Raw genomic sequence first — 15,987 nt, forward strand, 5'->3', positions numbered from 1 at the left:
GTTGTGTGAATCCGAAGGAGAAGTCGGTGAAGGTTTGGAGGGTGAGAACATGCCACTCAGTTCTCTTTTCTTATTGAACCTGGGGTTTACTGAGCATCGAGACTAGAGTTCTGCCTTTTGTTTTTCCTAAGAGGAAAGACAACAACAAGACTGTAGTGTCCATTCCATAATTGTAGGCTTAGCAGAGTGCTTATTTTCACATTAGAGCTTCTGCAATATGGCGGAAGATTGTTTAGTATGACTTGTGATTTGGTGGATCGGATAAAAGCAGTCAAGTGGCAGAGAGGACCCCGCAAGTGCACAGCTCCCCTGGTAATTGCAATGCTGTAGGCCCTCCTCCAGTCTGTTAATAGATTTCCCCAGTTCCGCTGCGCCAGGTGAAAATTTCCTTGTTAAGGAGAAATTATTCCATTTCCTTTCATCATTTATTATTGAAGACCAAGTGTGAGTGGAGGAAGTTTCTGAGATGACAGGGTAGAATTTTAAACAACAACAAAATCCACACTGGGAATCAGAGAGAGAGAGAGAGAGAGAGAGAGAGAGAGAGAGAGAGAGAGAGAGAGAGAGAGAGAGAGAGGAAAACTTGTATTGTTTATAACCCAGAGCACACAAGAGGCTCCCTGCGGGAGAAGCTGAGCCATGCTGTCTAACCAGAGAAAGATTATAGCAGAGTGTGTAAAACTCCCATTGTCTTCGCTCCTTCTAAAATTCTCCTCTTTCGCTCTGTGCATTTGAGTAGAGAGGAGGTAGAGTGAGGAGGCCGTGTCCCTGCCTCTAGGTTTGTCTTTGATTTATTCTGTAGATTGTACTATGAGATGATGTAAGTCCAACCTTTGAAGAATTACCCTTGAAATCTGAAAAGAAAAGCTGATTGGGCAAATCAAAATTGTATCTATTGCATTTTTAGGAGATATGGCCCTGTAATATAGGTTTAATGAATGTATGTTTAAAGGAGTGAAAATAAACCAGATACCAGCACACATATCGAGTAACAGTAGGATCGTTTACTGCACACGTTTTAAAACCCTGTGCTTCAGTGCAGTGAGTTCCCTTCAGCTGATCACTCTCCTACTTGGTATGATGCTCCCTTGATTTATCATATAACATAAAAGGAGCATTTTCCACCAAGGTTTCAAAACACAGTATTGGATACCAATTCAGCATTTGTATTTCTTTTAGCAATAATTGTGCTTTTTATGTGTTCCAAGTGAAGATTTTCATTCTCCTTTGGAAAAAGAATCTTGCCCTACAATACAATTCTAACTAGTTTGAAAAAACAAAAACAAAAGCAAAATAAAAAACCAACTTCTTGCGATGGTGATGGAAGTTCTGTTAGCAGACAGAATGTAGGTATGGGCAGAAAAGGAGGCAGGGCAATGTGTCTGAGGCTGTTTCACTAGGCCTGTGTCCCCTTGAGAAAGTGGTTCTTTGCCTCACAATGTTCCTCATGCTGTGGTGACCACCAACCATAAAATTATTTTCATTGCTACTTCATAACTGTAATTTTGCTGCTGGTATGAAATGTAATACAAACATCAGTGTTTTCCAATGGTCTTAGGCGACCCCTGTGAAATAGTCATTTGACCCCTAAAGGGATTGCAACCCACAGGTTGAGAGATACTGATTTAGGGTTATTTATTCGTCCTAAATTTGATACTGAAGAAGTTTAACCTTATCTGATTTGCTGGCCCTAAGCCAGCAATTGTGACTTTAAGCTGTCCCCTTTCTTTATTGAATTGGGGTTTTACCCATTAAAATAAACGAATAAAATTTTATATCAGAAGAGGTTGGGAATAGTTGGTTTCCTCCTGAGTGCAAGGACATGCCAGCAGCTTTGTTTTGCACAGAAGAGAGGGCCTTGGGAGACAGGGCTATCCTGCTCTCTTTCTTGGGGGTTGGGCTATTTGCAAACAGGCAGCTTCTAACTTGGGAAAGGATCAGACCTAACTTGTCTGCCACTGTAATTACTATCGTGACAGAATTAGCATCTACTTCTCCTTGAAGGGGACTGAGAATTGCTGTGTGATGTTTCATGTCTAAAAGCAGAAATTAATACCTGTGAGGCCGTGAGTGAATCCTATAAAAATCCTTCTTGGATATCACACGAACACACTTACTCAGAATTTGCATCCATTTAAAGTGTGAACACAGATGCAGTAATATGTCAGTCTGTCTCAATGAATTCCAATTTTCAAGATATACCAAAACATCAAGGCTGCTATTGATTACCGAATAAATTACCGAATGCTAAAATATCTCATTTTCTTACTATGAAATGATTCTGACAATCAGCTTGTGAGTGTAAAACATGCAGTGTGTGGTTCTAGTTTGAAGCATTTGTTTAAAAGTTCTCACACGATGTGATTTGAGGGGGTGCCATTCAGAATAGCTCCTGTACAGGACAGGTACGCCGGTGGCTGGATGTCCATTTCTAACACACCTCTTTGAATGTAAACAGTTTGCATTTTATCACTGGTCCTTCATTCCTGAAACCTGCAGAGACTCCCTGAACACAAAAGCACCGATGGCAGAACAACAATGGACTTGCTTTGCCAGTCTCGTTAGGTTCCTAGGCAGCTAAGGTCCTCAGTATTTCCATATCTGGCGTAAATATGGCTGCTCTAGGGTATTTTATATACACTGCCCTCACCTATATAGAGCTGAACTTTCTTTCTAGTTATTTTCTCAACCGTCGGCTGCTACAGTTCTTCTCAGTGCAACCACCGGCACGTTGTCCCTTTTCTTTGCTCTCACCTTGTACCAGATGCTTATCCCTCAATGAGTTATTCTGAATCTCCATCATTCCTTTGCTTCAAATATTCTTTTGTCTATCTTCGGACATCACTCTCCAGCAGAAATTTCTAGGAAGAATATTTGGTATATTGAATTACCTGACAGAGTGGCTAACAGTTTTGTGCAGCTATTAAACGTGGCTAGATTGACTAGAGATGTAAATTTTAAGTTTACATAAAAGGCTTTATATTCAAATAAAAAGTTGGATAGTGCTTGCATCTTGTACAGCCCAGTTCCTGAGCACATAGTAAAGGGCCTGACTTTCTTCAGTTTGTAATAATAGAAATATCAGTAGTTCAATAATTTTCTCAGAAAATACATTGCTCTGACAAAATACACATTAAAACTTGTGTATGTTAAAAGTCCAAATAACAATTTAACAACAAATTCAAGGCACTGGCAAGAACACACTGTTTAGAGACAGAAAGGCTTTAGATTCAACAGGAAAGCAAATTGACTTGGGAAAATGGAAGCCAAAACAACCTGTACAAAAACTGACAATAAAACCCAAGGAAATAGTTTGCGTGTGTGTGTGTGTGTGTGTGTGTGTGTGTATGCATCTCTCTCTCTCTCTCTCTCTCTCTCTCACACACACACACACACACACACACAAACTTGGCTCTCTCTTTTTAAACTTAAATGATAAATTAATTGAAAAAGTTTTAAGATTAAAACAGGGCAGGTGAAATGCAAATGATTTAATTAAGCTATATTCTTTATTTGAAAGGAAATAATTTGACTTCTACTACAGTTATAGCTGATTTCTGATTGTGGATATTCTGTAGTCAGTTTAGAGTGTGGTCTGCAAGACCTAAGGAAGTAAAGTTACATAATACAAAGTATCTAGGCTTAACCCACTTCCCTGTGGGAGAGGGTGAAATATATACTGACCAATACCTACTTTCAGTGGATCACTGTCTGAGCCCTGAGGACAGTACACAGACAGGAGGTATGGGTAATAGCCTCAGCAGCTCACATGTGTCCTGGGGACATAGAGAATATGTTTCCTCTTAAAATGCAGGGTGCAGACAGGACATACACAAACTAGTTTCAATGTTCCGTGTCCCTATTTTTACATACTGCATTTGTGGCATGTATTACAATTGTCTGCCAATAACATTTTTACATTGAACAAGGTTTTAAATGATGTATTTAAAATTTGTGCTTCTGTTACTCTCTTGCTACTTAAAATTATTTGCTTTATAAAAGTATGTTAAATTGTTATTCTTTGATAACGTCTCATTGTCTATTTAAAAATTACTTACTTTGATTCTATGTGTGTGTGTGTGTTTTGCCTGAATGTATATATTTACCTCCTGTGTGTGCCTGCGGAGGTGAGAAGACGGCATCGGATCCCCTGTGCCTGGAGTTATATACAATTGTAAGCCCCATGAATGTTTCACAAGTGGTCTCACTATTAGCTTCTGAGCCACCTCTCTAGATACTTTTTTTTTCTTAGTGGGTTTTTGTTATTTAGTTAGGGTTGCTTCCATGAATTTGAGCTGGGCCGTTTACTGAAACCTGGGAAATTTACCAGAGGCTATGCTACTGAAGAAGATGGTTGTCCTCCACCTCAGTTATATGCTGTTAGAGTTTGGCAATGATGCTTTATTTAGCATGAGTTAGAGCGTCTGTGATCACAGCTGCATGTTTCAGTCTCATTGCATTGACTGGCAAACAGTTGTAATTTGATTTGATTGTATCAGATATTGCTGGAAGCAGCCCTCAGGTATTGGGCAATAGATGATTTCCAGTAGCATTTTCATTTTTTTTGTACCTTAGCTCTTTACCAATTATTTTTCTATTGGTTTTGAAATTTAGTTAAAAGCTGGCTTCAATCACTCTTGTCTCTTCTCTGTTACACAGAAAATTACACTAATAACTTAATTTGTTTGATAAACATTTGTTAAGTACTAACTGTGGGCCAGATGTTGTGGTAGGTTTTGGGAACAATCTGATGAATGAAATGTTTATGGGGAGAATGTGCTGTCTTGTGTAATGTTGGACACCCAGGTCAAGTAGATTCCCGTTTCACACACATGTAAAAGTGTGAAGAGTAAAAGTCAGATTTTGGAAAAGAAGCTACAGATGTAGGAATCATGCAGCTGGGCTAATGGATGCCCAGACAAAATGTTCAGAGTGAGAGAACTGGTGTGCCTGGAGCAGGTGTCAGAGGACAGAGCCATCACAAAAGGCTACATCAGTTACAGTGGATAAAAAAAACAGGGTGAGGGGGCTGGAGAGAGGGCTCAGGGGGTAAGAGCACTGGCTGCTCTTCCAGAGGTCTTGATTTCAATTCCCAGCAAGCACATGGTGCTCACAACCACCAGTGATAGGATCTGATGCCCTCTTCTGGCCTACAGGTGTGTACGCAGAGCATGTTACACAAAATGAAACAAAACAAACCACGGTGAGATGCTACTCAGTAGAAGGCAAACTCTGTCTCACTGTGTCACAAGGCTGAAGTCATGAAGTGGGTCACAGGGAAAGCACTTCTGATTTTATAATAGGAGATACCTAATTATTACTGAGTAAAAAAATTAGAATGGTAAATATAAGATTTTAAAGAGATCAGGAGGGTTGAGGGTTGTGAAAGCCGGGGATGTCAGCATTGCTAAATGTCTGAGGCCTCACAAGGGCTAGAAGAATTAAGGATTATGTATTTATATAGTTTTGAAAGATAAAGAGACATGAATGTGCTTGGAGAGGAATTACAAGAGAATTTCTAGTGTGTTTGAAATGAAACAGCTCACTGGTTCTTATTGTGCTTATGTGCTTGTGTGTTTGGTCTAATCTTGAATCTTTCCCGTTAAATTCCAGTGAGTCTGTTACAGAAGAAACCTTGAGAAAGGCCAAGGAGATTGGGTTCTCAGACAAACAGATCGCCAAATGTTTGGGACTGACAGAAGCCCAGACAAGGGAGCTGAGACTAAAGAAAAACATCCACCCTTGGGTTAAACAGGTAATGTACTATTTCTCTATCAAGGATTTTTGTTTTGAAATGTAGGTATCACTTCAAAATCTTAACAACAAGTGCTTAGAAAATGACTCCAATTATTTGATGCCCATGACATTGTTAGGTTGCTCAGCACAGGGCTGAATCATGTATGAAGTGGAAAGGATGACGAGGCAGCGAGATGTAAAGGGAATAGGACTTCTATGCTTTAAAAAAATGACCAAAATTATTTCTGCTTTTGCCCCATGTCCAAACATATAGGTAGTGACAGAAATTCTTGGTGTAACAATATATGGATCAGCACTGAGGCCGAGCCTCTGGAAAAAAAATCATTTTCCTTTTGGGCACTTACTTTTTAAAGGGCAATACTTTATTTTAAGTGCCCCATCATTGTGGTTCATTCTGTATTCATCGTGATGAGGCTAGACATAATGATCTAATCTAATATTCATGACAATCACACATGAACGTTCATAGGTATGCCATTTGGTTGGCTTTTTTCCCCTTCTTTTAATGGAAGGAGTGTCTTGGCTTAAAGTACCACCAGCTGCTTTTTGTCCTTTAGAATCATTGACTTTTCTGTGGGCTTAAGGCGCACACATAAACCCTTAGGTCACAAGCTGGAGTCTAAATACTTTCTGCTCAGCGAATATTACCTTTCTTCTTCCTCACTGGCTCTGCCAGCTTGCCCTGTCAGCCCCAAATTCTTGCTCACTAAGCTGAGCTAGTGGCCTCTGAGAGTAGAATTGATTTTACTTTTTCCAATTATGTCCAATGAGATCGAGATTCCCCATTGCCTGTTTGGGTTTTATGGTATTTGTGTCTCCCGTCAGTGCTGTTACTAACTTAAATCCTATACACTGATTTGCACACTAAAGACATCTTCCCATACAGATTATTTTGGTCTGACTTAGATTTCAATACAGAACTACTTGGTAAGGTGAGTTGAGTGGGAAGCAGTTTTGGTGACTTATGAACATTTTCTGTGGGAGGTAGTACTGCAGAGATCCAGGATGCACTGAGATGTCCAGTTACATACTGCTCAAGTGAGCATTAGATTATATTGTTATTTCTTTTGTCACTTTTGTTTGCAGAATCAGTAAGCGATTTGATTATACATAGCTTAGTAGACATTATAGAAATATGAAAGGAGCAAAAAATATGAGTCTTTAAAATTTGTGATGGGAAGAGTAAAATCCTTGCCAAGTAAAGAATTTTCTCTTGCAGATTGATACATTGGCCGCAGAATATCCATCGGTTACAAACTACCTGTACATTACCTACAATGGCCAGGTAGGAACTACACAAACGCCACATGTAGAAAGCTCTGGGCTTAGGGGTAGCCACATTAGGGGATGTATATTTTCACCTCTGATTATCTGCTGACCTTGGTAAAGAAGTACCATGAGGGACAGCTGCCATAAGGAGCTACTGTGCCCATTCTGTTTGGAATTGCCTTAACAGTGAAATTGAGCAAGCAAGAGATATGACCATGCTGCATTCTCATGGCTAAGTTGTAGATATTGAGCAGATCAACTTCAGAATAAGTAGAGCTTTCGTGAGATTTTGTCCCGTGTTATACTTAGGGATTTTCTGGGGCTACTAGAGGTGCATGGGAGAAAGACACACTTAGAGATAGGGCCCGTGTTTAATTAGCTGCAATAATAACAATATAATGTCACTATTTTCTATTTTCCTCTCAGGAGCATGACATCAAGTTTGACGACCACGGAATGATGGTGCTGGGCTGTGGTCCATACCACATTGGTAATGTGACAACATGCTTACATCGAGCTGTGCAGTTTTTCTACTGGCCTTTAGAAATACTGATTCGATTGCTCTTAGAGTTTACCAAACAAATGTTATCATAAAAAATGTTTTACAACTTAGGAAACTGAGATCCAGAGAAATAACATTCAAACTTAGGAAGTAATTTAGGGACAGAAAAGTGGTATTCAAGCACAGGTCTCAGCTATAAACTCTGTCTCCTTTTGTATCATTATAATACATCATAATTTTCTGTCTTAAGAAAGAAGGGCATAAAGAAATCAAATTCCCTACCAAGACTGATCCTAAAGCATTAATCTATCTGTGACGGTGCCACCTCCAAACATTGTTGTGTTGGGGATCTTGTTTCCAACACATCTATGTAAACATCACTGTTTGTACACAATACTTGGCTGATGGCTGTACAACTTAAAGACTTTCATGGCCACCCAAGCTCTTCTCTTTGGAACTTTTCAACCTTTGCATTTTATGTGACTCGTATACTGCCATCACTTTACCCAGTGGTTCAGAGAAGAAAAGCCAAGCTGATGAGCAAGTGTATACTTAACATAGAGGAGCAAGCTGCTACCTGTGGGTAAGCAGTATATTTTGATTCGACTTTTTAGAAGATAATGTCCTAATGCAAAGAGTCAGTACATGTATTTTGGCTCCGATGACATCCCAGCAGAGTGATATTTTGAGTCATTTAGGCTTTTATTATGCCTCAGATTAGTTCATAGAAGGTCACTCATTCTTAGGAAGGACAGGGCTCTTCAATCAATGACGATATGTCAAAGAGGCAGGTCACCTTAGACTGCTGGGTGAGCCTCTTAGAGTCACTAAGTGGAGGGGCTAATGCAAGACCTCAGGTGTTCTGATTACTACCTTAGCTGTTCAGCACACTGAGGCCAGTGTTTCCACTCTGAATTTCTTTCAGTAAATGAAGGTTAATTTTTGTAATTAAAAATGTTTCCCATTGACCTCGAGACCCTGATTTCTTCAAACATGAAGATACCTATTACTAAGCTTAAGGACAAATCAAGCCAATGTTTCATTATTGTTTAATCAGTCCCCACTTTTCTTATTATTATCAGAGCTGGAAAACAGGTCTAAAAGTTTTATTTTAAATTTTAATTGAAAGGCATTCTCTTCCTTAGCCTGGACTGGCTGGAGACATATTTCCTTTCCTCTCCTTCCTTTCCCCATATCCTTGTCTCTGCAGGCAGCAGTGTGGAATTTGATTGGTGTGCTGTCTCCAGCATCCGCACGCTGCGCCAGCTTGGCAAGAAGACGGTGGTGGTGAATTGCAACCCGGAGACCGTGAGCACTGACTTCGACGAGTGTGACAAGCTGTACTTCGAAGAGCTGTCCCTGGAGAGAATCTTAGACATCTACCACCAGGAGGTAACAAAGGGAGAAAAGAAACACAAGAGCGAGACAGAGATTCAGTGCATACCTTATACATAATTATATTCATGTGTGTATATTTATATTGTAACTTTTCTCAGGAAATATCACCGATTTCTTCCGTAGCCTAACTTTGTAGTGAGACTCTGAGGAAAACAATTGCCATGACTTTTTATTTCTGAGGTCTTGGCACAGAATGATTATTTTTAGGGAACATTCCCCATTTAGTGTGTATGCATTCCAACTGTAGTGAAAACTTCACTTGGTCACACATGCCAGTAACACATTAACTAGCAAAAAGGGGTCTCCGTAAATATTTTTAGAAGTGATTTCAGAGGTCATCTCTACATACAGTAAATTATGTGGTTTAATGATGTACAGTTTTCAGAGGAGACAGACCAACAGTTTGCCAGTAACCAGTTCGTTCCTTACCCAGTCAGATGAAATTGTTACTACCCTTCGGTTTTGAGATCAGGGAGTCTATTCCAAACGATTCTGGTTCCTGTAAGACTTTCTCTTGCAGTCATTGACCTATTGTCTTGCCAATATTATTGACTGTTATTCTCCATGGACTAGTGATTTAAGGTTATTGTTAAGTTTGTAGAGCAGGTTATATTATAATTATATAAATAGCTTTTGGAAAATTCCATAGTGAGTTGGGCCTTTGATACCATTCTAGTTAATTCCTCTCCACAAAGGAACAGTCCTATAAGTGGGAAAAAACACACTGAATCAGAGCCACAGTGTTGAATTCTAGTTTTGACTGTGAAAAATCTGTCTTGTGTGAGGTTCTTAAAAATTGCGTAAATCATCTTTTAATTAAGGAATAATACAAGGATGAAGGTACAGCATACACGGGAACTGTAAAGGTGAAGTGGAATTATGGGTAATATGGCAGTGTAATGTGTATTAACTTTCTGTTTATAAAGAACAATAGATATTTAGGACCTACCTATGTATAGGCATAGGTGTCTGCTTAGGTCTGACCTACTCATCTTAACATCTATGATGGAGAAGATGTTTTAGTTCTCTCACTGATATGACTCCTTTATATTCTCAGATAGATAGGTAATCATCAAAAGAAATACATTATGTAAATGTTTCTTCAGCACTTCATCAATGCTAGGTTTAGCAGGAAAGATATGTCTTAGTTACAGTTATATTGCTGGGATAAAACATCCTAACAGAAGACAACACGCTGGTGGCAAGTGGAGCGTATATTCCTCCTTATTTTTCCAGGTAACAATTATCACTGAGGGAAGTCAAAACAGAAACCCAAGGCAGGAACCTGGGCTGAGGAACTGATGCAGAGGCCTTGGAAGAGTGCTACTTACTGGCTTGGTCTTCATGACTTGTTCAGTTTGTTTCCTTACACTACTCAGGACCATGGGTGGCACCACCATGGGGTGGGCCCACCACATCCATCATCAATCAAGAAAATACGTCACAAGTTTGCCTGTGGGCCAGTCTGCTGGGGGAATTTTCTCAATTGAGGTTTCCTTGTTGGAAATGACTCTAGCTTGTGTCAAATTGATATAAAAACTCGCCAGCTCAGACATTCTATCTTCAAGGCATTAATAATAATAAAGCTTGGATCCATGATCTATCTTGAAAAATCAAATACTTTCTTAAAAATATTTAAAAACGTCATAGGCAACAGCATTATGTAAATTCTAAACTATTTTCTTGTGCAACAATTTAAGGAATAATTAGAAACTTCTATACCACTTTTAAATGTAGTTATACATGACTTTTAATGAAACTCTGAATGTATCTGAAGAATTTTAGAAATAAATAGATTGACTCTTCATCTAAAATTGGCATCTAAAATAAATATCACCATTTAAGACTATAATATCATGTTGGACAACAGATTATCAGCATTATACTGATATGTCTTTAGGTTATCCTATAGAGCATGTTATGAAACATATACAAAGATGTATATATGTGTGTTTCTTTTCATGATAATGTTGCCCCAACTACAGGCTCCTCAATGTTGCTTTATCACATCTGACAAAGGGTATACCTCCACTGCAGACTGCCCTGTTCTTACCTTGAGATGCTGAATGCTGAAGCCTGGTCCACAGCATATTTTTAAGAAAGTTGAAAATGTCTAACAATTTTCAGAAACATAACAGTTAAGTCATTTCTAAAGGAAATGACTCTCTCAGGAAGGTTTAGTTACTTGGGGGTAATAGCAAATATGGTGGGTCTCTTTGTCTGGTTTTGGACCATGACTGACCTTCTAAAATCAAATACTAAGTGACCGGCCTAGTGACTAAAGCAGGTGTCACTGAGGAGGTTTTTGCCACAGGGTTTGAGGGAAGTTCTCAAACCCACTAGTCTTCAATACTTTTTTCCTTAGACACTTTTCTCCTAGTAGAGTCCTTTACCTGTGGACATCACATATGTGTATAGCACCCATTTTTTTTTGGAAAGGAATATATGTTACACAGGGTGACCAAGAGAATCAGTCATTTATTCATCTGATTGTGTGTCAAGGTTCTGCTGGAGGAGAGATCTGAGTTTTGATAGTATATGTGTTTGCTTGCTACCAACAGTGTGAGTGTCAAGGTCAAGGAAAAAAGATGCCAGGGCCCACCATTGACACAGCTTGGCTAGATGACATCTTTCTTAGTGTACAGCTTTGCTTAGACCAAACTTTTTCCCATAAGGGGAAAGTTGTCCTTAAAGTATTTTGAAGTAATGACTTGATATTGTTACATTGCTAGAGACCATAATACACGTCATGCTTCTCATTACTAGATCTATTTTCATGGAACAGATTATTATTTGAAATCCTCACAATGAACAGGAGTCATAGAGATCTGGGCTTAAGTTCATACATCTCTTTATTTTGCACTAGATTTCTATTTGAAAAATATAAATGAAAGCACGACTTTTAGTTATATCTTAACCTCATTTAAGATTTTTCTTCAATTCTTTTTATATTTATTCAGTTAATAACATCTGTGTGTGTGTGTGTGTGTGTGTGTGTGTGTGTGTGTGTGTGTGTGTGTAGTGGGCATGTTAGTATGCACCTGTGCTCTCAGATACTTAGAGAGATGAAGTAGAAAAGATAATTTGAGTCCATGAAGTGAAGACCACCCTGTGCAACATATAAACACTCAATATCAACACACAAGCACACAGACACACACATGAACATGCTTGTGCACACACACATATACTCGAACTTGCATGCACTCCAGATTTCATCTGAAAGTACAAGACAATACCTTTTATGCCACTAATAGTTTGAGTCTTCCTCGGATAGTTTCCCCCACTTCCACAATGTATACTTTGCTGGACTGTACTTTGTAAACATGTCTCTCTCCAAGGGTTGAATTGTATTAGTTTTAGGATTATAGGTCTAGTTAGACAATGGTACTTCTGTAATTTGAAAAGTTAAATGAATGACTTACAAACATTAATTAGTAATGAACAATGCACAGTAGAATAAGAAAGACTTTAAACAAAATTCATTTTTAGAATTTGGTTTAATTGTAGTTAAATATGATGGCAATGTTTTGCCTTAAGTGTAATATATTATCTAAAATGAAAAGTATCAAAATATAAGGCATCATATTTCTCATTGGTATACACAGTACAATTTTGTAAATTGGAGATAACTCATGAAATTATTGGAATCAAGACCATTTTTAATTAAGCAAAAATTATTTCTGTTAATAAGTTACATTTTCTCATCTTGTATTGTGCCTGAATTACAGCATTTAATCAGTACTGACCAAGATGATTAATGGTTAGAAGAAATTAAAATGTTCTCAAATAAATTTGAAGTATTTTCTTTTAATTTATTAGGGGTTTAAAATAAATTTCTGGTGTGATTGTAGCTTTGATAATGTTTAGAAATGTCCTTATGTTACCTAAACTTAGGGAAATTAGGTTTTGATGTAGGAAATGAAGCTGAAACTAAAGTTGAGGGGCTAGAGAGGTAGCTAAGTGTAATGTGTTTGTCTCACATGCTTCATGGTCTTGGTTCAATCTTCAGTGCAGTGGACTTAGAGAGCCCATTGGGTTTCTTCTGCACTAAATAATGTATAAATATGTGAGGTACAATCTTAACTTTAGAGTATTATTTTCCAGGATATTACTTGTGGGTATCTAGATGTAAGTGACCATGAAAATGAGAATGGCTAACCTGTGAGGAATGCCAGGATTCTGTTTCTACGTATATATCTACAGCTCCTCTACTTAGCGTCAGGAACAACTTAAGACTCTGGGTGTCAACTTTCCAAATGCTGTGACTTTTTAATACCTTTTCTCATGTTACAAAGTCACAATCATGCAATTATTTTGTTGCTACTTCAGAATTTTAATTTTGCTATTGTTGTGTATTGTTATGCAAATATCTAATTTGCAGGGTATCTGATATGTACCACCTATGAAAGGGATATTCAACTCCCAAAGAGGTTGTGACTCACAGGTTGAGAAGGCTGACGTCGTCTGTGAAGTGGTTCTAAGTTAGCTTTGCTCAACCAACATGCTCTCACATGTGAAGGACTTCAAAGAAATTAAAAATGGGACCCATTTTGACTAAAGTATATTTAGAGTTGAGCAAAATAGTTTGAGTACATTTATCAATATTTGAATTTTTTATTAAATTCTTTTCACTTTTTCCAAGAAATTAACAACTTTCAAAGAAAGAATAAGATAGAAGCTACTATTCTTTATTTAGCCCTTAACCGTGTATTCTGAAATGTCTATTTGATCTTTACAGTATCCTCATGGGATTATTGCTCCCAACACTATTGTGTAGTTAAAGAAACTGAGGCTCACTGAGGACCAAGTCTCTCTCTCTTTCCATCTATGTCCATATCTATATAAATTGCTTTGTTGAGTACAGGGAAGAGGTGCCAAGGTATCAGCCAAAGGAAAGAGATGGTATTTAGGATGTCAGAGTGGATGTGAGAAGTAGATGGACGTAAACATAGAGTTGGTTAGAGGCTCGATAACTGAGGGAATAAAAGGATAAGAACAATGACCTGAGAGGTTTTGATGGTGTGAAGAATTTGTTAATGGGAGCATCCATAGTTGTAGATAATGAATAAAGTATTCTTACTGTGTTGAGAGGACCAATGATGAATAAGATTGGGAAGTATTAGTTGGTAGGAGTGTGCACTTTATTCTCTTGGGCACTTTGAAAGAACTCTGGGTAAAAAAGCAACTTGGAAAACAGACATTTAGGGAAAGACAAGAGTAGCCCAGGAATCATGGATTATTGTAGATTATTAGTTCCCCTGAATTATAGTGACTAGTATATGATACAATTCATTCATTTGATTAAAAATGTCCATGTAAATGTCTCAAGTGATATTCATATGTAGTTCTGTGGAGCTTTTGCATGGATTTTAGGCTGCAAATATCTGCAAAGTCAAAAGAAGTTACACTTATCTGTGGTGTTAAAATCTAATGTTCTTCTGCCCTGGTAAACAGGATGAAAATCTTGGCATTGTGATAAATATTGCAGTGAGGAAATGCTGTCGATATTATTAGCACAGCCGTCCATTCCTGTTCAGGTTACTCCACTGGTTGATACTGTGAATTGTCTCCTCCAGGCATGTAATGGCTGCATTATATCAGTCGGAGGCCAGATCCCAAACAACTTGGCAGTCCCCTTATACAAGAATGGTGTCAAGATCATGGGCACCAGCCCTCTGCAGATCGATAGGGCTGAGGACCGCTCCATCTTCTCAGCTGTCTTGGATGAGCTAAAGGTGGCCCAGGCTCCCTGGAAAGCTGTTAACACATTGGTAAGAGAGGAACAAGAGTCTCATTGTAATGTTCTCTTTTTAAGAGTCCAAACCTGAATGTTAACTACAAGCAAAGTTAACTAGAGGGCAGCTGGAATGTGCACCGTGCTTAGTGAATTTACTGTAAAGTAGCTGTGTTTCCATGATTGCACTTAAATGCTGATTATAAATAGACAGCAGCATTCTCATTAAGATTCAGACAATGAAAAGAAGTTCAAACTATTTTTGAACTAGATTTGATATTTAGAATGAGAAACTAGGAATTTTATGTATCTCAGTGTCCAATTTACATTTTAATGGAGTCTTTTGAGAGGAGGAATAAAAAGAGTTAGGTTACCCCTTGATCTAATGATACAAGTCTGCATTTTTATTGCATATTTTAAACTATTCATACCCTTTGTGTTGGTTTTTTTTCCCCTATGAATTAGAACGAAGCACTGGAATTTGCAAACTCTGTGGGCTATCCCTGCTTACTGAGACCTTCGTATGTTTTGAGGTAATATACTGTTTTCCAGAACAATGGTTCAACATCTGGGAGCTACAGAAATCCATGCTGCATGCTAAGAACACTAAGGCTTGGTTAATCCAGCCATAATTTCTAAAGCAGCACACGAAGTTTTAGGATCAATGTTCAGTTTTGCAGTTTAACTTTTCTTCAGAGACTGGTAATGGAGACACTACCATCCTCATCTAGTAACAACACAACTAACAGCATTTCCTTGACAAACTAGAGGGATGGTTTTATGGAGAAAATATTAAAACACATACAAGGATCTTTCAGCATCATCTATATTTTGGTAGTCAGAAATGACAACATCTTTTGGACTATCACCAGCTCCTTTGGACAGTGTCTTTCTTTTGAATTTTTTGAGTTTTTGATTTTAGATTTCTGTAGTAGTTAAATTATCATGGCGAGGAACATGGGCAGTGAGGATCTTTCATATTAAATGCTGAAGCTAAGTTCTATCATCAAAGGGGGCATTGTGAATTATCACGTAGTCTCTTCAGATGTTACCACATGTGAGGAATCTCTTCTCTGAACAAGAGAAGCACAGTTTGCTGTGCACAATTTGGAAGTGTGAATGGGATTTGAGATGGGATCCTTTAAAATAATGAAAAATTTCAAAAGAAGAGGAAACGTGCCCTTTTATTGAAATGACATTTTGTGTAAACCAGCCTAATAATACTACTTTGAAGAATTAATGTAATTCAATTTAAACAACAGGGATGTGTTTAAAGAGGGCTGAAAGCAAGTCTTTGACTATTGCCTGTTATATCTGTCTTCCA

General features: G+C 38.1%; 1 protein-coding gene across 1 annotated transcript in view; it reads left to right on the forward strand.

Moving 5' to 3' along the window:
* Positions 1-15,987, forward strand: part of Cps1 (carbamoyl-phosphate synthase 1) — a 107,750-nt gene that overhangs the window by 64,711 nt on the left and 27,052 nt on the right. Inside the window, exons 22-27 of the mRNA XM_048458818.3 lie at positions 5,614-5,755; positions 6,977-7,042; positions 7,453-7,516; positions 8,739-8,920; positions 14,506-14,700; positions 15,129-15,196. Coding sequence (XP_048314775.1) covers positions 5,614-5,755; positions 6,977-7,042; positions 7,453-7,516; positions 8,739-8,920; positions 14,506-14,700; positions 15,129-15,196 — 717 coding nt within the window. The remainder of the gene's footprint in view (positions 1-5,613; positions 5,756-6,976; positions 7,043-7,452; positions 7,517-8,738; positions 8,921-14,505; positions 14,701-15,128; positions 15,197-15,987) is intronic.

Source organism: Myodes glareolus, chromosome 1, assembly GCF_982192425.1.
Source record: "Myodes glareolus chromosome 1, mMyoGla1.1, whole genome shotgun sequence".
Taxonomy (NCBI): domain Eukaryota; kingdom Metazoa; phylum Chordata; class Mammalia; order Rodentia; family Cricetidae; genus Myodes; species Myodes glareolus.